The sequence below is a fragment of the Adiantum capillus-veneris genome, chromosome 16 (assembly GCF_014529385.1).
Source record: "Adiantum capillus-veneris isolate H3 chromosome 16, ASM1452938v2, whole genome shotgun sequence".
NCBI lineage: Eukaryota > Viridiplantae > Streptophyta > Polypodiopsida > Polypodiales > Pteridaceae > Adiantum > Adiantum capillus-veneris.
This window is the reverse complement of record NC_140946.1, coordinates 60,601,484-60,624,796: the sequence shown is the minus strand read 5'-3', so window position 1 is coordinate 60,624,796 and position 23,313 is coordinate 60,601,484. Positions and strand designations below refer to the sequence as shown.

General features: G+C 41.2%; 1 protein-coding gene across 6 annotated transcripts in view; it reads left to right on the top strand.

Moving 5' to 3' along the window:
- Positions 1 to 9,067: 9,067 nt before the first annotated feature.
- The window catches only part of LOC147439140 (uncharacterized), a 158,040-nt gene continuing 143,794 nt past the window's right edge, over positions 9,068 to 23,313 (top strand). For 3 of the 6 annotated variants that reach the window (XM_086485045.1, XM_086485043.1, XM_086485042.1), the window contains exons 1-13: positions 9,069 to 9,225; positions 19,472 to 20,025; positions 20,111 to 20,305; positions 20,382 to 20,552; positions 20,626 to 20,889; positions 20,966 to 21,104; positions 21,183 to 21,374; positions 21,446 to 21,591; positions 21,675 to 21,806; positions 21,887 to 22,159; positions 22,258 to 22,437; positions 22,521 to 22,636; positions 22,720 to 22,870. In XM_086485045.1, coding sequence (XP_086341171.1) covers positions 19,528 to 20,025; positions 20,111 to 20,305; positions 20,382 to 20,552; positions 20,626 to 20,889; positions 20,966 to 21,104; positions 21,183 to 21,374; positions 21,446 to 21,591; positions 21,675 to 21,806; positions 21,887 to 22,159; positions 22,258 to 22,437; positions 22,521 to 22,636; positions 22,720 to 22,870 — 2,457 coding nt within the window. In that variant the 5' untranslated portion in view covers positions 9,069 to 9,225; positions 19,472 to 19,527. Of the gene's footprint in view, positions 9,226 to 19,471; positions 20,026 to 20,110; positions 20,306 to 20,381; positions 20,553 to 20,625; positions 20,890 to 20,965; positions 21,105 to 21,182; positions 21,375 to 21,445; positions 21,592 to 21,674; positions 21,807 to 21,886; positions 22,160 to 22,257; positions 22,438 to 22,520; positions 22,637 to 22,719; positions 22,871 to 23,313 lie in introns of all 6 variants that reach the window. The other 3 variants (XM_086485047.1, XM_086485044.1, XM_086485046.1) reach the window with 3 other exon arrangements.

Below are 23,313 nucleotides of genomic sequence, written 5' to 3'. Positions count from 1 at the left end.
AACCCATCTATGACCACCCATACCGAGTCATGACATCGCACAGTGGTTGATAAACCTACAATGAAATCCAGAATGATACTTTACCATTAAAAATCTCCAAAGGATGTAAGAGTCGATCCTCCTGCCTTCAGGCGCTCTGCTTTGTTAACTTGACATCAATGCCAGACATACACATAATCTTGAACAAATCCGTGTAAACTTGGCTGCTAAAATTGTTGTCTTACGAGAGCATAAGTCTTTTTAATTCATGGGTGCCTTGCATTTGGAGTGTTGTGACATTCATAAAGAATTCGACAACGAATGTCCGCTTCTATCGGTACAAACTCTCCCCTTGTGGAGTAGGTACCCATTATCAATGGAAAAATTCTTCCATCTCTGTAGTTCATCACTCGATAGAGGAGAATTGGATGTGGAGGTTAACAAAACACTACCAGCATTGAAGTGAGAAGGATCCCTCCTTTGCACATGACTCCACACTTTGGAATACGCATCGTCATGCTCATGTTTGCCCTTCAGAGAATCCAAAAACTCACTTTGAAGTTTTGTGAACAGAAGAGAGTTGATCTCACGCATACGACTAAGAGCATTAGCCACCACATTGTATCGTCCTTTATCATTCTAGAGCTTTGCGTCATAATCCTGAAGAATCTCAGCCCACCTGGTCTTTTAACCCTTCAAGTCAATTTGTTGTGTAAACCATTTTATGTGTTCATGGTCAAACACAATCTCAAACTGAGCTCTACACAAATAATGCTGCCATGTCTTCAAGGAAGACACGATTGCATAGATTTTGCGTTCATAAGCAGAATAAAATTGTTGTGTTGAATCAAGCTTCTTTCTTTCAAATGCAATTAGCCTCCCCTTCTATAGAAGGACTGCTCCAATAGCATGATTACTGGTATTTGTTTCCAAAACAAATGGCTTTAAAGGATCCACAATAGCTGGAATAGGAGCTGTTGCTAATGTGTCCTTGAGCGTATCAAAACTTTGCTACTGAGCGGCACCCCACTGGATTTCAACTGATTCGTCATTGGTACAACAATATGAGCATAGTTTTTAGCAAACCTTCGATAAAAACGTGCAAATCCAAGAAAATATGTAACTCTTCTAGATTTATGGGAGAAGACCACCTCTGAATGACATCCACTTTGAATTGATCCATGTACTGCAGCCCATTAGCTGAGATGACATGCCCTAGATAGTGAATTTCCTCCTTGCGAAAATCACACTTCGACTCTTTGGCATATAACATGTTTGCTTGTAGCAATTCAAACACCTGCCTCATATGTTGCAAGTGCTCTTTCTCAGAAGAACTATACACGAGAATGTCATCAGGAAAAATGATAACAAACTTTCCCGTACAGTCTCAATTCACTATCCATGAGTGTCATAAAGGTTGCATGCACATTGGTTAACCCAAAGGGCCTAACCCAAGATTCATAATGTCCAAACCTTGTTTGAAAATGCAATTTTAGGTATATCACCAAGTCTAATGCGTACTTGGTGATATCCCAACCACAAGTCTAACTTAGTAAAAATACAAGCATGAGTGAGCTTGTCAAACAACTCATTCACTCATGGTAATAGGTACTTGTTATGAACAGTTCCCGCATTTAAACCACGGTGGTCAACACACATGTGCATGCTACCGTCCTTTTTCTTCACCAATAGGATAGGAGAAGCCCATGGTGAAGAACTTGGTTGAATAAACCCTCTGCTGAGGTAGTCAGCAAGCTGGTGTTTCACCTTAGCAGCCTCAAAATGACTCATTCTGTAGGGTGGTTTACTAACCGGTTTATGATATTTTGCACATATTGTGTTGGCGATAATCCTGGTGGTAGATCATTAGGAAAAATATCTTGAAATTACATTAACAAATTTTTTAATTGACTAGTAACTTTTGCTTATTGAGGAGAGAGAGTAGTAGCCATTGCTCGAAGAGAAGAGAGAGAAGCATGCGGCGTTGAGGAATTTTCAACAGAATCAACATTTGAAAGAAAATGACACAATGAGGAACACAAGAAAACTTCTTCTATTTCATTATCAGAACTAACCTTCATAAGCTCTATATCAGTGGTGTGAGGAAGGCACATCCTTCTCTCCTAACAACAACACGTGTGCGTCATGGGATTCAAACATCAGACTGTTGTGCTCGTAGCTATGCTTCAGTGATGGTCCTACGCTATGCAACCATTCTTGACCAAGTACCACATCTGCCCTCTCCATGTTCATAACCTGGAAATCCAAGGATGTTGAATACCCTTGAATTTCCAACCGTACAGCTCTAACTTGAGTGTCCCACACCTCGACATCATAGTCGTTCATCATCACTACCTTATAACGATGGGAACTTGGAGTTTGGGGCAATTTGAGCCATTTTGATAACTTGTAGTTAATGAAATTGTGAGTACCTTCGTCATCTACCAAGACACACAGCTTGTATCCTTGAATAGATTCATGCATACACACTAGCTCATGTGGATCGAAGGTCTGCTGCCACATGGAAGCTGTTATATAACATTCATGCACCATCTCAATGTGTGTTACCTCCACCTTGAAGAAACGTGAGGAAGACTCAAGAGGCAATAGCTACACCATGTGCACTGCTTTCTCCTTGCCCTGGACAACAGATTTCCCCTTGGGGCAATCCTTTTTGCCATGGCCGCTTCCTAAGCATTGAAAACATAATTTTTCCTCTTTTCCCTTCTCAAATTCTTTTGTAGAGAGAGGCCCTTGAGACCCCTTGGGTTTCTTGGCCGCCTCTGAATTTTGGCTACTAAAAAGTTTCTTTTATTGTGTCCATGATGTGTTCGTGTATTATCAGGCACATGAGTACTGTGTGGTTTCTTATCATTTGGAACATCATGGATGTGAGCTTGCACTATGACCTCCTCAAGTGTTTGGGGTCCTGAGTCTTGACGTGCTTCTTAAGCTCTGGCGTCAGACCGCGGATAAACCCACACACTTGTTGGAAGGTCCCAAGCCGACCAATTTCTATCTACCTCATTTGTGAGCAGAAACTCTTTTCTAAATACAGCCTCAAAGGTTGCCCAAGTCTGTGGTATGATGTTCTTCTCCTTGAGAGACATCCACCATTTATAGGCCTCGCCTTCTAGAGTCAAACTTGTCTGTAGTGCTCTGACTGCATCCAGAGTACACCGTAAGTCGTGAATTCCTTCCCACTTGTTGAGAAAGATGTTCATTGCATCCTTATTGCGCTCTCTTTTCCTCTCCCTTAAAAGTTGGTGGCTTTGTATTTTTCAACAACTTGTCCACCTCCTTCGGAGTGAGCGAGTGCAGAGAGTCCAAAGGGGGACCTTGTCCCTGACCAGGAGGACCCTGCCTTGATCAGCTACATGCTCATGCATGTCTGTAACAGCAGGGCCCTTGGCTTGCTGTTGCATAAACTGCATCACTAAAGTGGGTAATTTACTAACATTTTCATTTAATGATGCAAAATTATTTTTCATCACAAACATGAGTGCTTGAAGTGCTCAAAATTCCTGAATATCAAGCAATTTATAAGCGTCATCTCCTCCCATAGCTTTGCGGCTACCCTTCGTGAGAGTATCAAGCCACGGGCTAGCATTGGGAGGATCGGGTGTATGGTGCACGAAACCCAAAGTCATATTGATATTGGAATCCATGGCGACACTGTGCAGTGCTACTAAGAGAAAGAAGGATACATTGATTCCAATAAAGCTCGTAGCTGTAGTATGCACCACAGACATTGATAATTAGCTGTGCTAATCACGTTCGCAATCCATAAACGATGGTTGATTCGTAAGTCAAGTCGCACAATTGCACTACTTTAGTGGTTTTAGTGCGCTTCTATATTGACTGATTCAAAGGGTTCACCGTATAGATTTGTGGTTATCTTTATTAAAAAAATCAAGAATTAGTACGCCACCGAATAGATTTGAATTGACTTGAAGTTTTTGTATTTTCGAAAAAAGCAGAGAAATTGGAGGCCTTTAATCTGGAACTTTTGATTGATAACACTTTGGATGCTTGGCTTCGATGGCCCAAGGCAAGTACAAGGAACGAGTGAGACCCGTGGGCACCTGCCATTAACTTAAAATATTTTTGCCCTAAGCCCAAAGGCCTTTGGGCGAGTAAGTGTGAAATAGCAGGCTCTCACAGACGGCGATGGTGCAGCAGGTCGCCGAGAGCACGAGAGAGAGAGAGAGAGAGAGAGAGAGAGAGAGAGAGAGAGAGAGAGAGAGAGAGAGAGAGAGAGAGAGAGAGAGAGAGAGAGAGAGAGGACGCAGCATGCTGCTCCCCGAACCGAGCTTGTGTGACGAATTCTACTGTGCTCGGCCCTGCGCTCGTATCCAGCTCGCCCTCGTGGTGTTTGATGGTGGTCACACCTCTCTCCCCCCTCGTCGCAAGCGGCTCTGCACACGGATTCGACCCCGACCTTTCTTAGCAAGAAGTCTTCTCCACGACTTTGCTCTACACCCTAGAATTGCATGAGCATGCAAGAATATGCATGAGAGGTCCATGACCCCTTGGTTCAAAATAGCTTAAGCTCTGATACCAATGTTGTGCCCCTAGAACTGCCATCCTAGATCCTCCGCCCAACCTCCCCCCTGGCCTAGGATCCCTTCTCCACTTGTAGCCGGCCCTTGGCCCGGTCCTTGACCTCCAGGGTGGCCCTTGGCTTGATAGAGAGAGTGAGATAGGAGGTAGATTGGGATGGTTAAAAATAGAAACTCTTAAGAAAAAGAAAGTTGGAGATGTTTTATTTTTTAAGAAAAATTACCAAAATACCCCTATAAATTGTGGGAATTCCCAAAATACCTCCCAAATTTCAAAAATTCCCTATGTACCCCTCATATTTGACCAAAAATTCACAAAATGCCCTTCAATTTCTACAAAATTCTCAAAATACCCCTCATTAACCTCTCAAACATCTCTAACAACAATTTTTTTGCAACTCTTCTCAAGAAGGTTGGTTCTCCCTCAATAGAAGATGATAGAACTAGGATTATAAATAGTATTGTGGACACATAACATAAAATTGTTCATCATTTTTAGACACAAATGCCTCTATCTGTGAGCTCATTGGCGTATATTTTTTGTCTAAAACATTGCAAGACAGAACTCCATTGTCATAAAGATTACACTATGTTTTGAGGCAAATCCAATCCAAAATGATACAAGGGTATATTGGGAATTTTTAAATTTGAAAGGTATTTTGGGAATTTCCACAAACTACAGGGCCATTTTGGTAGTTTTTCCTATTTTTTAACAAGGTGAAAATTCAATATGGCCTACATAAAGCTATTGAGAAGAATTTGATAATAAGAGGCTTCTTTGTGAGAGAGAAAAATAGAAAATAACACTAGTATTTTAAAACATGTAATTTTACAATAAAATATTATGGTTTTTGGGGAAAAGTGTAACAATGAACTATTTAGATTACAATATATTCCAAAAGCATAAAAAATAATGATTGAAAAAACACTTGGAAGCATTGTAAGAAATTGAAAGGAGAAAACATAGAAAACAAAGTAAAAGAGGATGAACAAGTGAAAGGGTCACGACGACTTTCAAAAACAATAAGAAAGTGATAAATTTTTTTAAATTGGTATCAGTGTTTGGGAAAGGATTGCATTAGCTTAGTCTTGAGCCGATTGAAAATCGAGACTAGCTAGCTATAAACCATGGTAAACGAAAGAAAAACGGATGAAATATGTGAAAAAGTCGTCCAAACATTTTGCAAATCTCAAAATTTCTGCTAATATTTTGGGTTTTTTTCTTTGTGAGGAGGAAACTCGATCAACATCGGCTTAATAAAAGAGACTTTCTTGAATGTTAACACTAATTGGAATCAAGTTATAAAATGCAAGAAATGTAAAATGAAAGGTGAAATAAAAAGAACTAATTAATATATGTGTGTGTAGAATTTATTAGAATTATGCAAGGTGAAGCTTCACTTTAGCATTGTAAAACAGTAGAATGCAAGAAAAACATATATATGTATATGTGTGTGTGTGTAAAATTTACTAAAATTATGTAAGGTGAAACTTCACTTTAGCATTCTAAAACAATAGAATTCAAAAAAAGTAAAGACAGGATGTGAAATGAAAAGTAAGTCTCCATCATGCACTGAAAACTATGAAAGTCCCCCTAACCCAACAGAACACTAAGGGTTTCTTTTAGAAAGCCAAAAAGATCGTGTCTTTAAAGAAGGAGGTATACAAATGTCAACACCCTCTCACAAGGGCCTTTAAAAAAAAAAAAAGTTATCATCATTAGCTTGCCATGTGGCACTAATCTGCAAGCTTTATCCAATGGTAAAGAGATGTACCCAAAATCAAACCCTTTGCTAAGGACTACTTATGTAGTCCAAAAAAGCAACTATAGGCTACAACTCCCTTATGGATTTGAAATTGGAAGGAAAGGGCAAAATGAAACATAAGATGTGGGTGCCCAAATTGAGAGAGAGAGAGAGAGAGAGAGAGAGAAAATGAAATGAAATGTTATATTAACGTCTTCAAAAGGCCATAATGACCTATGAGACCCGAAAGTTACAAAGTGGTGGATCTGATACAAAGTCAGAGTAACAAAATAGCCTAATAACAGTACAAAACAAAGATATCTACTATGGGGGCCTAAGTTGGTCGATGTGAGCCAAGCATAAGATTAAGCGGGAAAATTTGGGTGGCTTGTTGGGATGGTTGAATCACAAGAGATCTAGCATCGGTCGTTGGCGAATCTCATCAATTTCCTCCATGGTTAGTAGTCTGACCGGGCGTCGTGCATGCCTGGCCAGTGTGCTCCGAATTTTCTGTCGTAGAACCTGTCGATGCTGTGTAGTTCTTCGCAGTTGTGGGCGCCTGAATTTCCCTAGTTCAATCGCTCGGTCAATCAGTGTGCCTCTCGTGTGAGATGAGGGGGAGCTCTGTTGTGGGAGTGGCTCTTGCGGCCGTCCCGTGCATGCTTTGAAGAAGTCTGTGATCCGTCTTTGAGACTGGCTAGCCTCGCCATTCATCAGGCTATCTCTGTGTCTGCGTAGCTCGAGTAAGAACAAACCCAGACATCTCTGATCTTCGTATCCCATGACTCTTGAGAGTGGTCCAAAACCCTCTCTGAACAGGCAGTGGAAGCGACCTCGTATCTTGTAGTAGACGGGGCAGCGGCATGTATAGTGTAGCTCTGTCTCAGGTTCCGTGTTACACAAGGGGCATGTCCTGTCCTCTGCTGGTACTCCGCTGTACCTCCCAGTCTCAATCCGCAACTGGTGAGAAGATGTGTGTAACTGGCCAATAGCACATCGTATCCCATGAGACAAGTGGGTATCCATGTATCTGGGTCTCACCACAAAACCATCTTCCGTAAGCTGGAGAAGGTGGAGAGAGAGAGACATTGGGATATTTAAAAAGAAAACTTCCCAAAACAATGTTAGAGACTTTCTATTTTTAGAAATAGCAACAACCAGCCACAACTCCCTTTTCAATTCAAGATCGAAAGGAAAGGGCAAAATCAAACTTTTTAAACAATTCCCACATTATGTGAGATATTTATGTTAAAAAAAGCAAGAAAGATAAAGCACTACTGATGCAAAGTTTCCTTTCATGGGTTGGCCTACCCACTTGTAGCCATCTCTTTAAAAAAAAAGTTGCCTTGGAGCACTACCGATTCAAAATGCTTTGCCATGGGGACAAATAACTGACTTTTATGGCTTTTATAGGGAGCGAGCAACCCATAGCCTCAACTTTAAGTGCCATGGGGTCCCAACCATGCGATCAAGGGCTCTTGGGAAAAATCAAAGGCACTTGCAGATCTCGTCCATCTCGACGGGTAAAAACTAAACTCGAGATCGTGAGATTAGTTTTTATGGTGGGATTCACAAAAACTAAACTTTAGATCTTGAGATTAGTTTCTATGTCGAGATCTATTGTTTTAACTTTAAGTTTATGGATAATCACATCTATTTCAAAAAAGCGCACGCGGGTGTGATGGTTAAGGCCCCTTCTTCTCAAGCTAGTGGTAAGGGTTCAAATCCTGGCTGGGGAAGTGAGAGCATCCCGAGATGAGGCCCCCCTTGTGGTGGCTTCCGGAGATTAGTTTTGAAAAATCTAAACTCGGGATCTCGAGTTTAATTTCAACAAATCGATGGTCAAGATCGATTATCGTTTCGCCTTTCACTTGGGACCATTGATCCCATGATTAAGACCCTGTGGCACTTAAAAGGAGAGGAATCCATAGGGCAAACTCAAACTTAAGATGTTGGGTGTTGTCCCGGTGGTTAAGGTGAGGGCCTTTAAGCACGCTCACTATGATTCAACCCCTACGGACATGAGGTGTGGGTGAGTAGGTGCAATCCCGTAAAACTAACTCTCGCAAGCGAGACGACACAAAAAACAAGGTAAAGTATTCACAGGGGCCTTCAAAAGGCAAAAAGGTGACTATTGAGGGGTCATGAGAGTAATAAATCTATTTTATAAAGGTAAAAGCTCATAATGATCTGAGAGAGAGAGAGAGAGAGAGAGAGAGAGAGAGAAGGTAGTGTTTAAAAAAAACCTTTTATTTAATCCTTAATGTAAAGTCGTGGAATTTGGTTTACTTCTTAATCAATGTTTGAAAAAAACCGAGGTTTAGTGTATTTTTTAACCGGTTAGATTTACAAAATCCTGACTAGATTATGAGACGGCTTTGACTTTATAAGTTTTAACGTAAAAATCGTTAAATTTTTAATATTTTGACAAAATAACTGACAAACTTTAAGTATGCTCTTAATTTTTTTGGTTAGGAAAAATGCTTTTGGCAAGCCGTGTTCTTAAGTTTAAAATAATTTGTGGTGTAAAAAAATCAATTTTAAAAAAAAGATATTATATTCAAATTTCAAATCATTTATTTGCATCCTTTTCAAAACAAAGTAAATGTAGCATTGGGAAAGATTACGAGAAAGGCTTTCTTTTCAATAGCCTTTCTTTTCAATGGTTTCAAGACTTTTAAAGCTCTTTAAGAGACACTTGTCAAACACCAAAAAGTAAAAAATTGGTGCTAAAGCCTTTAGAGGCCAAAAAGGAAAATGCTGTTGCTTATTGGAGTTCAACAGTCAACTGGCAACCTTGCAAATAAGGACATAAAATACCACGAATAGGCCCCCCCCCCCCATAGAGCTCTCCTCTGCTACGAGGCAGCAATGGACGTTCTACTCAACTGTCGAGGCAAGGGAGCAAAGGCATTTCCTTTGGATTAGTGCATTCACGTGTAATCTCTCTCTCTCTCTCTCTCTCTCCCTCCTGCCCCCCTCTTCTCCCTTCCTCTCTGGGAAAAAAAAAAAAACCAAAGGAGAAAAGAAAACCAACAAAGTGCAGCTCCTGTTTCTTGCCAGCAGAGAGTAAGCAAGGCTTGTAGGAGAAAAGCAGTACGTTTGCAAATCTATCCAGCAAGTTCTCCAAGAGTCCCAAGAGTCACACACTTTTACAACAGCGAGTTTTTCATGCTGGAGAATTCTATGTCCTTGAGAATAATGTCGCAGTCACTCAGCAAGTTTTCCCTTCAGGCCCCTTGATTTTCAGCTAAATCAAGCACCTTCGTTAGGAGATAGAGATGGAAACACTACCCTTATATATCCTATTAGGGGTCTATCCCCTAACCTTCATTTTATGACCTGCAGACTGCTTCGAGTGAGAATTGGGTTAGGTTACCCCCACATGAGGGGGAGTAATCCATTGAAAATGTTTACACGGTATTTTTCAGTTGAGATAGATCTATAAGCACATGTCTATATCTTAACCCTTGTTCCCGTTTATTCTCCCACATTAGATGATCAGTTTCATATAAAAAAATCATTTGAACTGGTTAGATATTAGATTTTATGATAATTAGTCTCTCACTCTCATGTTTTGAAAGAGGATAAAACACGTAGTATGAATTTTTCTCTCAGTACACAGTCCAATATTTAGAAAAGCATGAGTCATTGCATGAAAAAAACTCTCTTGCTGTCATGTCTTCACTGAATCACGACACACATTTTTTGCATGATAGGACTGTGATTGCTTGCAACGATCAGTCTAGAAAAGATAAAGAGTTCGCATTCAAGAAATTCACAATGTTTCACGATTGTCCGTTTTGTCAGTCAATTTTTCATGTTTCCTTGGCATGACAAAGTCGTAGAAAGAGCACGAGCACGATTATCCATCAAGCATTGGCATTTTCGTTGTGATTTGCCACAATTGATTGCTTTAGGACGACAAGTCAAGTTTCGATCATCTTTTTGGCATGTGTTTTGTGAATGGTTTGGCACTCCGTCACATTGTTCATCTGCATTTCATGCACATTCATCGAGGAAGAATAGTCTTTTTTCGGTCTTTCGAATATGTTTATGGTTTTGTGCTTGAAGTGGTTTCATAAATATTTTTCATACACAGTCATTTAGGAATGGATATGTTTACGGTTTTGTGTTTGAAGTGGTTTCAGGAATATTTTTCAGCGGAGATTCTTGAAGAAGACAAACCCGAGATCATAGACGAAGTTGCAACATTGGAGCCGCAACAGATTCTCCTGTCGCTTTCGGCACGGCCCAAGAAGCAAGCATTACAAAATTTTCTGAAGTTTAAGTATTGCACGATCCACGCAACAGAGTGGGCCGGCGAAGAGCACTTCGCAGGAAACCATGAGTTGTTGGCAGACTCTACGAATGCCATATAGCTCGGTACTAGTACCTTACCTTGAAAAGGGGGGCATGTCATGTGCACATCTAACCCTATCTGCATGTGGACAAGCTGTTCCTACTATTAGGGTTTAGGTAGCCTAGGAAGTGTTCTGGCACCCTTGTGAGCCTGTACGCAGGCCGTGCATGTCCAGACACTGAGTAGTTGCATACCCTCTAATTGCACAACTCATAGCAAGAGCATTTTTCACCATAGGAACCCAGTTCGCACTTGCATGTGAACACCTCTTGTAAATTCATTTTATTAAGTGACTTTATTATTAATTCCAAAATCGTGAGGCATCATGATAGCTTCTCGACCCAGTTCTTGTCAATTATATAAGGAAGGCTAGGGTGCTAGCAAGAGGTAGAAGAAGGCAGACACAAGGAGGCAGGCTCCCCGTAGACCGGCAACACCTTAGGCATCCCAACGTTTTTCTCGAGAATCAGCGCTGTGTTTTTTCAGTTTTAAGCCCTTAGCCTCGCCGTACCGCACCACCCGGTAGCACAACCTCACCGCAGACATTCCTGTCGCAGCAGACCATCTAGCGCTTCCATTTTCAGCCCTCTTTATTGCTAGAGAGGGGGACCCTTGGAGGGGGGTTTGAAACCCCACATGGTGTCGTCTCTTCTCTCTCTCTCTCTCTCTCTCTCTCTCTCTCATACGCTATGCACTCACAATCTCATTGCACATTCTCTCATTATGTCAAGGAAGGCTCTCCCTTCTCGTCAGTAAAAGGAACCTTGAGCACTCACTGATCACTCATTCTGAGCCATACACCATGATTCACTTCTGCCGCACATTACAACCATGATGGCGGTCTTTGACTCTTAAGAGCTTGAATTTTTAATTACGAGCAACTTTCAAAAGCCAAAGACCTTGCGGGTTCTGGGAGCGTGTCAATGCTCGAATCCGGTCTTTCATAATCCTCAGCAGTACACCATCAGTCATTAGTCATATCCGATTGATGGAGGACGCGAAGTTGATTTGGCACCGGCTTTCTTCACTATATGATCGAGTTGGATGCAAAGAACTCTTTTATGAGGGATCACATCAATATGATGCAAGAGCTTCAGTAAGAGATACTTCATATGGGAAAGCTTATCCAGCTTTTGGCCTAGTTACCTCCTCGATATACCAATTTCTATTCTTCGTTGATTACTAGTGGCCAGCTGAATACGATTTCTTAGAACGAGATTGTTCCAAGGGTGTTGATAACAAGGTGGCCTTCCTTGCAATAACATGAGAACACAAATGTAAAATATCCAGACCACAACTACTCTTTGGAGTACATAACTTATCCATAGCGAGCAATCGCAGGCCTTTTTTTGAGGAGCAAGTAGACACCAAGATGTCACGTGCATACCTAACCCTATGTATACGTGGACAAGCTACTTAATGACATGGGTTCAGTTCAGCTCAATCAGTCTAGCTTAGGAAGTGTTTTGGCACTTTTGTGAGTCTCTTCGCAGACCATGCATGTCCAGACACTTAGAGTAGATGCATATCCTCTGGTTGCACACAGCATGATCATCAGCATTACCATCAGAATCCATCAAGAGCATTTTTCAGTGCACAGAACCTATTTTCCCTATTTTAGCCATTTTTCACTTATTATTTTTAAGTGACTTTTGTTGGGAAACTGGGTAGAGCAATTTAGCTAAGCAGATATATAAGAAACCCTAGCGCTAGCACTTTTGGGCAGAAGAGGCAGCAGGGACCAGGCGTTCGACAATGCACCTTCTCAGTAAGACTCCCCGGTAGGCAACCTAGCGTTTTCAGCATTTGCAGATCAGCCCAGCATTTTGGAGTTGCAGATGAAGCCTGGCGACAACAGATCTTTGCAGACTCCCTAGCGTTTTTGCATCAAGAAGTAGAACAGTCCTAGCGTTTTTGCACCAGCAAAATCAGCCCTAGCGTTTTTGGACAGCATTTTCAGCCTAGCATTTTTGCAGATTTCCGGCGTCATGAGCTTCTCTGTATCAGTGTTTTCAGTTTTTAGCATATAGACTCCACACCGCAAGTCCCGAACCTCGCAGATCTCACCTTCCCGCAGCAGATTCTCGTCGCACGGTCAGAGCAGCCAGCGTTTGCAGATTCAGCCCGAAAAACACAGATTTCAGCATCTGCCTTTTCAGCATCGTCATCGTCGCATCGTCGTCATCGCCGTCGTCACCGACATAGAGTTAGAATTCAGCAGATACAAGATTTGCGGATTTCAGCCCTTAGCGTTTTCAGATTTCAACACTTTCCTCGTCGTCCTCATCGTCGTCGACATCGTCGGCAAGTCCAAAGCATTGTAGAGATTTGTGCAATCAATAGTAGACCGCTTTCGCCATAGAGAATGGGGCCTTCGGAGGAGGGTTTGACAACATTCTGGTGTTGTATTCTTCTCTCTCTTGTCTCTCAGTCACAACACCTTCATTCACAGTGTCATTCACTTTGTTTGTGATCATTTGCACTCTCTCACTAAAGGAACGGAAGGCTCTCCCTTCCGTAAGTAAAAGGAACCTGAAGCACAGTTCGGAGCACTCATCTTGAGCAAAGTTCAACATTCACTTTCGCTGCACCTTACATTGGTATTAGAGCTTTGGCAGTGTTCTGTATCACTCAAGAAAAGAACCACAATAATTTTTTTTTGCTTGTTGCGGTCGCACGTAACCCAAGTCCACTTGGGGCGTGTCGATTCCTAATCGTGTTTTTGAAGAGTGACAGGAAACCAAAGAAAGAAGGGCTTGTCCAGCCTCCCCTTGTTTCTCTTTTCACTCATTGAGAGCGGACCGTGCATGTAGCGGCCGGCCAATCGACGTGAGGTGGGAAAAAGCAACCTTGGTGTGAGCGCAAGGCCGCCAAGGGGTGCATTCGCGGGAAAGAGAAGAGCTTGGGTAAGGGAAGATCCTTCTCTAACACAGATTGCAAGCTAAAGAAGACCCTCAAGAACCTCAAGAACTCAAGACCCTCAAGAACCTCAAGACTCCAGAACCTAAAGAAACCAAGATCCACAAGAACCCAAGTTCCTCATGAACTTAAGAACCCAAGACTTAAGTGCATGGTCATCACCGGAAGCGGAATGGATACTTCGCATGGAGGTGATGAGCATGAGGGTGGTGAAGAAGAATTTTCCCCACGAGGAGGTTTTTCCGACCCTCCCCCTTTCCCATCTACGCCAAGGATTGCACGAAATCCTATGGAGGCTTTGGTCAAGATGATGATGGACAGGAAGTTGGAATACGAAGAAAGAAAAGCAGAATTGGACCGTGAACACAAAGAAAGAATAGCCGAATTTGATCATGAGTGCGAAGAAAGACTAGCCGAATTCAATCGCAAGTGCGAAGAAAGAATAGCCGAATTCGATCATAAGTGCGAAGAAAGACTAGCCGAATTCGATCGCAAGTGCGAAGAAAGACACTTAGAGCGTGAAGCGTAGAGAGCCCAACACATGCAAGAGTTGTTCCTACTTTTTTCTAATGTGCAGGCGCAGATTGAACAGAATCAGGAGAAGGAGACTCTCTCAGTCTCGTCTTCTCCAAAGCAAGACACACATGATTTGCATGATAATGATCAAGATGTGATTATGTACGAGCATGATGATTTGCATGATATAGATGTGATTGTTCACAAGGATGATGGTTTAGTTGATACTTTGTCTAGTGAAGCTAACCTCATTGCAAATTCAATAGATCATGAAGAACCGATCTTGACTCTCGAGTCGAGGTCCAAAGAACCCCCACAGGAAGTATTGTGTATACGCATGATTAGTCAGTACGCATTGTTCGAGTGTTTCATTCGTGATGCTTTCCTGTATTTTAGTCACCGTCCTTATGTGATCCCTTTTCATAGGCATGCCACATGGTACGATGAGCACGATTCACTCATGAATGAGCGCGGATGTATGCGGATTACTCATGAAACGATGAAATGTTTGCATTCAAGGAATTCACATTCCATGTCTCTTCCTTGGCATGACACAATATCCGAAAGAGCACAAGAAGGATTGAGCATCAAGCATCGACATTTCCATTGTGATTTGCCATAGTTGATTGAAAAGACAAGTTTCGAATCCATGGTTTGCGTGTGTTTGATGAATGGTTTGGCACTCTGTCTATATGTTCATCTGCATTGCATGCATAGTTTTTAAAGAAGACTAGAATTTTTCCAATCACTTTACATGGAATGTGTATGTTCATGTTTTTGTGTTGGAAGTGGTTTCAGGAATTTTCATCCTCGGAGATTCTTGAAGGTGGACCTACGTCCATAGACAAGGTTAACCATTGAAGGAGCCACAAATAACGCACATCTAACCCTATGTGTACATGGACAAGCTACTTCATGACATTGGTTCAGTTCAGTTCAGTTCAGTCAGTCTAGCTTAAGAAGCATTCTGACACTTTTGTAAGTCTGTTCGCAAACCGTGCATGTCCAGACACTTAGAGTAGATGCATATCCTCTGGTTGCACACAACATGATCATCAGCATTACCATCAGAATCCGTCAGGAGCATTTTTCAGTGCACAGAACCTATTTTCCCTATTTTAGCCATTTTTAAGTGACTTTTGTTGGGAAACTGGGTAGGGCAATTTAGCTAAGCAGATATATAAGAAACCCTCGCAATTTAGCTAAGCAGATATATAAGAAACCCTAGCGCTAGCACTTTTGGGCAGAAGAGGCAGCAGGGACTAGGCATCCGACAGTGCACCTTCTTAGCAAGACTCCCCGGCAGGCAACCTAGCGTTTTCAGCCACCAAAGAAGCCAGCGTTTTCAGCATTTGCAGATCAGCCCTGCGTTTTGCAATTGCAGATGAAGCCTGGCGACAACAGATCTTTGTAGACTCCCTAGCGTTTTTTTTGCATCAAGAAGCAGAATAGGCCTAGCGTTTTTGCACCAGCAGAATCAGCCCTAGCGTTTTTGGACAGCATTTTCAGCCTACCGTTTTTGCAGATTTCCGGTGTCATCAGCTTCTTTGCATCAGCGTTTTCAGTTTTCAGCGTATAGACTCTGCACCGCAAGTCCCGAACCTCGCAGATCTCACCTTCCTGCAGCAAATCCTCGCCGCACGGTCAGGTCAGCCAACGTTTGCAGATTCAGCCCGGAAAACGCAGATTTCAGCATCTGCGTTTTCAGCGCGTTGTCGTTGCATCATTGTCATCGCCGTCGTCACCGACATAGAGTTAGAATTCAGCAGATACGCCCTTAGCGTTTTCAGATTTCAACTCGTCTGGTCGTTGTCCTCATCGTCATGGACATTGTCGGCAAGTCTAAAGCATTGTAGAGATTTGTGTAATCAATAGTAGACCGCTTTCGCTATAGAGAGTGGGGCCTTCGGAGGAGGGCTTGACAACATTCTGGTGTCGTATTCTTCTCTCGCTATCTCTCAGTCTCAGCACCTTCATTCACAGTGTCATTCACTTTGTTTGTAATCATTTGCACTCTAGTCTCTCTCACTAAAGGAACGGAAGGCTCTCCCTTCCTTAAGTAAAAGGAACCTTGCGCACAGTTCGGAGCACTCATCTTGAGCAAAGTTCAACATTCACTTCCGTTGCACCTTACACACACACACACACACACACACACACACAGAGTTTGTCACTTCAATCTGATTGGAATTACCTCATCCAAGCTAATTGCTCTTTTTTGCACACCTAATGCTTTTGTCTAGGCTTTATACTTATGTTTGGGCTTCCTACTAAGTAACTTGGTCAATTCATTGGGCTATACTTGATAAATCTGCTGCGCGTACACACCTACACATACACTGGTAACTTTTTTAGTGGCTTACTAGCAAATAGTTTCCACGACTACTCAAGTACCCTTTATTTGAGGGGTATTTTTGACATTGCGACCAGAAGTAGTGGTGGCCTTTTGATCACAATAAAAAAATGTGAAAATATACTTCTTTTAGTTTATCTACTTACTTCTAGAAAGGATATTTGTGTCCTAAATACTTTGCACCATTTGAATGACTCTAAAAAGGACAGTAGGTTTAAGTTAAAAAGTTTTCTAAGTAGGACATGGATAACAATTGATAGGTTCGTTGACACCTGTAATATGTACTCAAGGCTAACGAATCTGTTGTCTTGTTTATATGGATGCAGGTGAGAATTCTATCTTTACTTAGGATCTTTTTGGCTTAGCTGCTGTCCGGCACTAAAGAACCTAGCTTCCTCTACTTTAGAATCATTTTTGAAGAACTTGGCTTTCTCTACTTTTACCATTTTTGACTATCTCATGTATAAATGCACTAGAATGATACTTCATTTTCACTTTGATGTACAAAAATGAATATAAGATTGAGTCGTTTTTGTGCTAATCTCTGTCTTTTGTTGAAGCCAACGGTCTTTTGAACTTTTATGTTCTTTTGTGTAAAAGTATAAGTTTAATACAACAAAAGACAACGTTCTAAACACAAGGTTTTCACTTTGATGTACAAAAATGAATATAAGATTGAGTCGTTTTTGTGATAATCTCTGTCTTTTGTTGAAGCCAACGGTCTTTTGAACTTTTATGTTCTTTTGTGTAGAAGTATAAGTTTAATACAACAAAACACAACGTTGTAAGCACAAGGTTCTCCCAGAAAGCTGGGAGACCAGGATGTTGGCTTTGGGATATTTTTGTCTATAGGTTTTGATTGACCCACTGTCTATAATTCCTTGTTAGGTTGACAAGTGTTAGGTAGTCTTTGCTTGTGTATAGATTGGATTCCTACTCACAGCTACTGTAGTCTTTGACTTTACTGGTTTTAGGTTGCCGGTTAATCCAAAATTACTTACCCATGTGTAATTATTTCGGTTCTTATGATTTCAGGAACTTTTTATCTATAAATGGACTACTCTTGGATAGACGGTTTGTTTGAGGACTATCCTTAGAAATTGATAAAAACATGGAAAACTTCTACGACTGACTATGAACGGCATCTATACATTTTTCTACTGGCTGACAAAGCCTTCAAACTCCGACTGGAGTACAATCTTCTCTGTTGACATTGCCACCTATAGTTGTGATGAGACTCATAGATTTTTTGATATATTACATCACTTTGGCTTCAAACTTGACTATTCTACTCTTATCAACTTGATGAGCCAGTAGCCCCATACTCAATGGCCTATTGCCTTAACATTGAGTATGTTGCTTGGGTAAGGATGGGCGCGCGCATACACACATACACTCTATGACTTCAATTTGACTGGAAGTGCCTCATCCAAGCTAATTGCCTTAACATTGAGTATGGTGCTTGGGTAAGGATGGGCGCGCGCACGCACACCCACATACACACAGTCTGTGACTTCAATCTTACTGGAATTGCCTCATCCAAGCTAATTGCTCTTTTTTGCACACCTAATGCTTTTGTTTAGGTTTTATACTTATGTTTGGGCTTCTTACCAAGTCACTTGGTCACTTCATTGGGCTATACTTGATAAATCTGCTGAGCGCGCGCGCACACACTCAGGTCACTTTTTCAGTGGCTTACTAGCAGAATAGTTTCCACGACTACTCAAGTACCCTTTATTTGAGGGGTATTTTTGACATTGAGATTAGGAGTGGTGGCCTTCTGATCACAATAAAAAAAAGTGAAAATACACTTCTTTTGATTTACCTATTTACTTCTAAAAAGGATATTTGTCTCCTAAATACTTTGCACCATTTGATCCTTTGAAAAGGATAGTAGGTTTAAGTTAAAAAGGTTTTTAAGTAGGACATGCATAACAACTGACAGATTCGTTGACACTTGTAATACGTATTCAAGGCTAGCGAATTTGTTGTTTTGTTTATATGGATACAGGTGAGAATTCTATCTTTACTTAGGATCTTTTTGGCTTAGCTGCTGTCCGGCAGTAAAGAACCTGGCTTCCTCTACTTTAGAACCATTTTTGAAGAACTCTGCTTTCTCTACTTTAACCATTTTTGACAATCTCATGTATAAATGCACTAGAATGATACTTCATTCTCACTCCGATGTACGAAAATGAATCAAGATTGAGTCATTTTTGTGCTAATCTCTGTCCTACGTTTAAAGCGAGCTGTCTTTTCAACTTTTATGTTCATTGTATAAGTAGTAAATTCGGAGGAGGTCTCCAAGCGCAGCCAGCGTGCAGCCGCGAGCGCGCAGGGGTAGACTTTCGCACGACAGCAAGGACAGGATTTTACTTGCTCTCTCTCTCACACACACATACAAACACACACATTATTATAGACACATGTATGTACATTATATGTATGTATGCATTTGTGTGTTTGTGTATATTCATATACTTGTTTTTGTGTCTTCATGCGTGAATGACATCCGCGTGACTCTAGACTCCCTACAGAGCGAGGTTTTTCATAACTATCTTGGGAGAACAGTGGAGCTTAGAGCTCGGACTAGGCCAACATCCAAGCGAAGGTGGAGGATCTAGGACATCTGAAACAAGCGAAGATGGGGAGCTCACAAGGCATTCTTGACTCACTCTCTTACTGTAGAAATCCACACTCTATTTTACACGACAGAGAGAGGGGACAGGGAAAATGATTTGTTTGAGGTGAATAACATGTTGCATTCACCAGAAGCCCTTGCCTTGGCCGAAGAGGCTCTCAATCAAAAAGTTAGTGATCATAATGAAGTTATCTCTGGCTGTCTAACTCACTGTAAACTTTCCAAATAGTGAATGCTATGCAGTCATCTTTGTTTGCCCGATTCGCTATGAAAACATTATGCAGTAATCAATTGAAGAAGATTTTCAAGTTTACTCTGTGTAGTCTGTCACGAAGTAAACCATTCGGATGTTGCAGGAATTTTGTATTTTAACATCTATGATGTGTGATGCAGAAAATTATTTAAACACAGGTGCTCTGCGCTTTTTCTTCAGATAGGAGTATTTGATCATGGGGAAGTATCCAAGTGGTCCTGTTCTCTGCTCAGAAGATCCATCCTGCTATGTGCTCATTCACAGTCTCACAGACTGGGGCCCCTTATTAGTGTTTTCGTTTTGGGGCTGTGCTTTTGTCACTCTCATGACATTTCAGCTTTACAGACGATTTCAGACACTGAAAAGACCCATCAAGCCTGTATTATACAAGGAAGGGCCAAGTTTTGATGGTCCTCTGCATTCAAATTCTACAAATGTAATAAATAAAGTGAAGGCAACAAAGGAAACGCATCTTGACGTGGACAGTGACAGAGAACTACAGATCACGGGCTATTTGCACACAGCTTTTGGAGAGTTCTGCTATATAATGTGTTGTGTAGTTTCTCTTCATTGGATCGCACTCTTTATACTTACTCTGTTCGACACTTACAATCAGTGTGAAGTTGGTGGCATTGATAACCTTTGCTTTTACGGAAATTATGTTATCTTTGGCTCCTATGGCTTTAATGCTATGGTAAGGCTTGCCTGATTGTGAATAGAATGTCTTTCAAGTCGTCTGCTTGCTGATTTAACTGAAGTTGGCCTTTCTTCTTACGCAGATTTTTTTTGTCATATGGTGGCTTTCCGCTGTATGGTTTACAGGTTGGGTTATGAATCATAATAGAGTTCATAATTGGTTCCGATTGCCATGTAGTTTATCACAAGCTCATGTTGTGAATGTTTGGGCTTTGGACCAAAGAGAGGTCCTCTCCGCAAATGTTTCTTACATCATTGATTTGGTTCGCACAATCAAGGTTAGTTATCCGCTTTATTTGGATCAAATTCTTGCTGGCCAAGCTAGTGTGTTACATTGAAGGCTTTCTTTCACAGAGGAAGCTGGTGCCTCCTGCAAGCAGAGGCCATTTTGAAACAATTCATATCACAAGAACAGCACAAGGACAACAATTCTTTTTGTTTCGAGGACAGCGGTACTTAATCAAGGAAAATTCAATCCAAAGGGCCAGCATAAATGTTGGAAATGTGTTTTCAGATTTCTACCAGGTATTTTCATCATCTGATGTAATGTGTTTTTTTCTTATATCTAACGGAGTCTAAGTTTTGGGTTTCCTTTCAGTGTGAAGCAGGCTTGACTCAGCATGAAGCTGAACAACGTTTTGATATTGTTGGTCAAAATGAAATCCCTTTCAGACCTGAGTCTCTGATACAGACCACTTGTGCAGAGCTATTTTCTCTTTTTCATGTATATCAGCTTATAATGTATATATTATGGTTTTGGAATAGTTATCTTTTTGTTGCAGCACTTATGTCACTTATAGTATGCCTGAGTGCTGCAATAACGATCTATACCAGGCATCGAAGTCAGCTATCTATTGCAAAGGTATCATCTCTTACTGCTTTTCTTTGCTAGTTTCTGGTGTCCATTATTCCAGGATTAATTTAAGCGGCTTCAACAGCTAACCAAGTATGTGACACAAGTCGATGTTTTACGAGACCAAAAGTGGTGTAACATTGATTCTAGAAAAATTGTCCCTGGGGATGTCATAAAAGTTTCTGATGACTGGCTATTGCCTTGTGATCTTGTTATTATTAGAGGTACCAACAGCTGCTTGTTTGATTCACCAGTCGTAATTATATGTTTGTAAGAGTTATCATCTTATTGTTTGTTTGCAGGGTCATGTATTTGTAATGAGAGTGCTTTGACTGGTGAGGCAACTCCTGTGCAGAAGTATCAAGCACCAAACACTAGAGGCGTCTATCAAGCTGAAGGCAAGGGGTCTCGGCATACATTATTTTCTGGGACAAGAGTTCTGCAAGCAGGAAGCCGACAAGATCGTGATGTTTTGGCTGTTGTTACAGCAACTGGTATACGAAGAGTTGTTAGGCAAATTAGGATTGCTTCTATCTGAGCTTAATCACTTGATTTGGTCTTCTAGGCATGTCAACTTCCAAGGGAAATTTGCTCTCTGCAATTTTATATCCTGAGCAGATGCTTTTCAAGTACGATGAAGAGTTGCCAGTGGTGGTCATTCTTCTTCTTCTATATGCCTTTGTCTGCTTCATCATTGCAATAATTTTCATGGTATGACCCAGATTTTGTTGCAAAAATGTTAAGGCTTATGCTGGAAATAAATTTCATGTCTTTACGGGTTCTGGGTCTGGTAGGATATGACAGGTGCGCAAACTATCTGGGTTACCAAGTGGATTTACTGTATGGCTATTGTCAACCAGATCATGTCTCCATTGCTTCCCGTAGCTCTTGAGATTGGGCAATTGCAAGCTGTTGAACGTCTTAAGGTACTTGTTTCGCATTCGAAATGTGCTGCTTTGAAATTTGGCATTGTGAAGACAGTAACGCTTATGTGTGCCTTGTTCAGAAACGTGGTATTTTCTCCTTGAATCCCAGCCGTATTGCTATTGCTGGGAAAATCAGAGTCTTTTGCTTCGATAAAACAGGAACTTTGACAAAAGAGGGTTTAGACTTTATTGGAGTGCAAGGGTTAGGTGAAAGGAATGAGCAAGGGCTTACTTTTGGGCCTGTTATGGCCCTTAACAAAGGAGATGACGTTGATGTTTTGACGATACATGGTCTTGCAACCTGCCATGCTGTATCAAAATATGGCAGTCAATATGTTGGAAATGAAGTAGAGGTGATGTGTACCACAGATGATGTTTACTGCTCAAAACATTTACTTGTTTATTATTGTGATTGGCATGCTGAATATGTTCTTGCTGCAACTTTTTATAGGTAAAGATGTTTCAGGCGGTCGGTTGGGAGTTGGTAGAAGGTTTGAATGAGCCAGATGCTGTCTATGATGGCAGCTCTGAAAAGCTGAAGATCTTAAAGCGCCATGAATTTGATCACACAAGGGCAACAATGAGCGTAATTGTTCAGGACAGTGAAGGTGCTTATCTTGTTTTCTGCAAGGTATTTGTAAATACTAGCTTGATGAACTTAATTTAATCAGTGAAATAAGCAGACTCCAGGTAATTGGTGTGACATGTCTGCAGGGTTCTTTTGAAAGATTGCAACAATTGTGCTCTCAAAAAAGCTTGCCAAAAGACTATCTGAAAATGGCACAGATGCATGCTCTTGATGGCTGCTATGTACTCTCCTTGGGATATAGGTGTGTTACGAGATGGTTCTGAAGTCCTTCTTTACTGTGTTCTTTTCCCAACTCTAATTACACCAAACTTTTGAATCATGTAGGAAGTTAGGTCATGATCTTGCTTTTGAAGAAGTCTTGGAAATACCACGGGATATGCTAGAGACAGAATTGCAGTTTATCTCTCTTATACTTTTCAGAAATGAACCAAAGGCTGACAGTTATGTTGCAATGAAGGCTTTGAAGGACGGGGAGGTATTAGCTGTTGTTTGTACTTCTTAATTACTTGGCAAACAACGGTTTTTTCTGTGTATGCTTTGACCTGAGCCGGGGCAAGGGGGGTGAGGCTGAATTTCAAGAATAAGCCCAAAATTTGATTGTTAGAAAGCTTTTATTACTGTCCCTTTCCCATCCCTCTTTATTCCTTTTTGCAAGCTTCTTTCTGTTTTCTGCCATCCTCTCTCACACTTTTGCCCATCCTCCTTGCACTGTCTAAATGATATCATACATGGGGCATCTACTGCATTATGTATTTTTAGTAGCCTCGAATTTTGTATTTTGTGGCCACAGTGCCTGGAGGCTCACAAGTCATTGGCCTTATTGACATGACAAAGTAACCATTTATTTTGATGCTATTTTTTTAATCACAGTCGAATAACGGAGCTGTGATCTGGCAGGCTGCAGGAGCTCCAAAAACC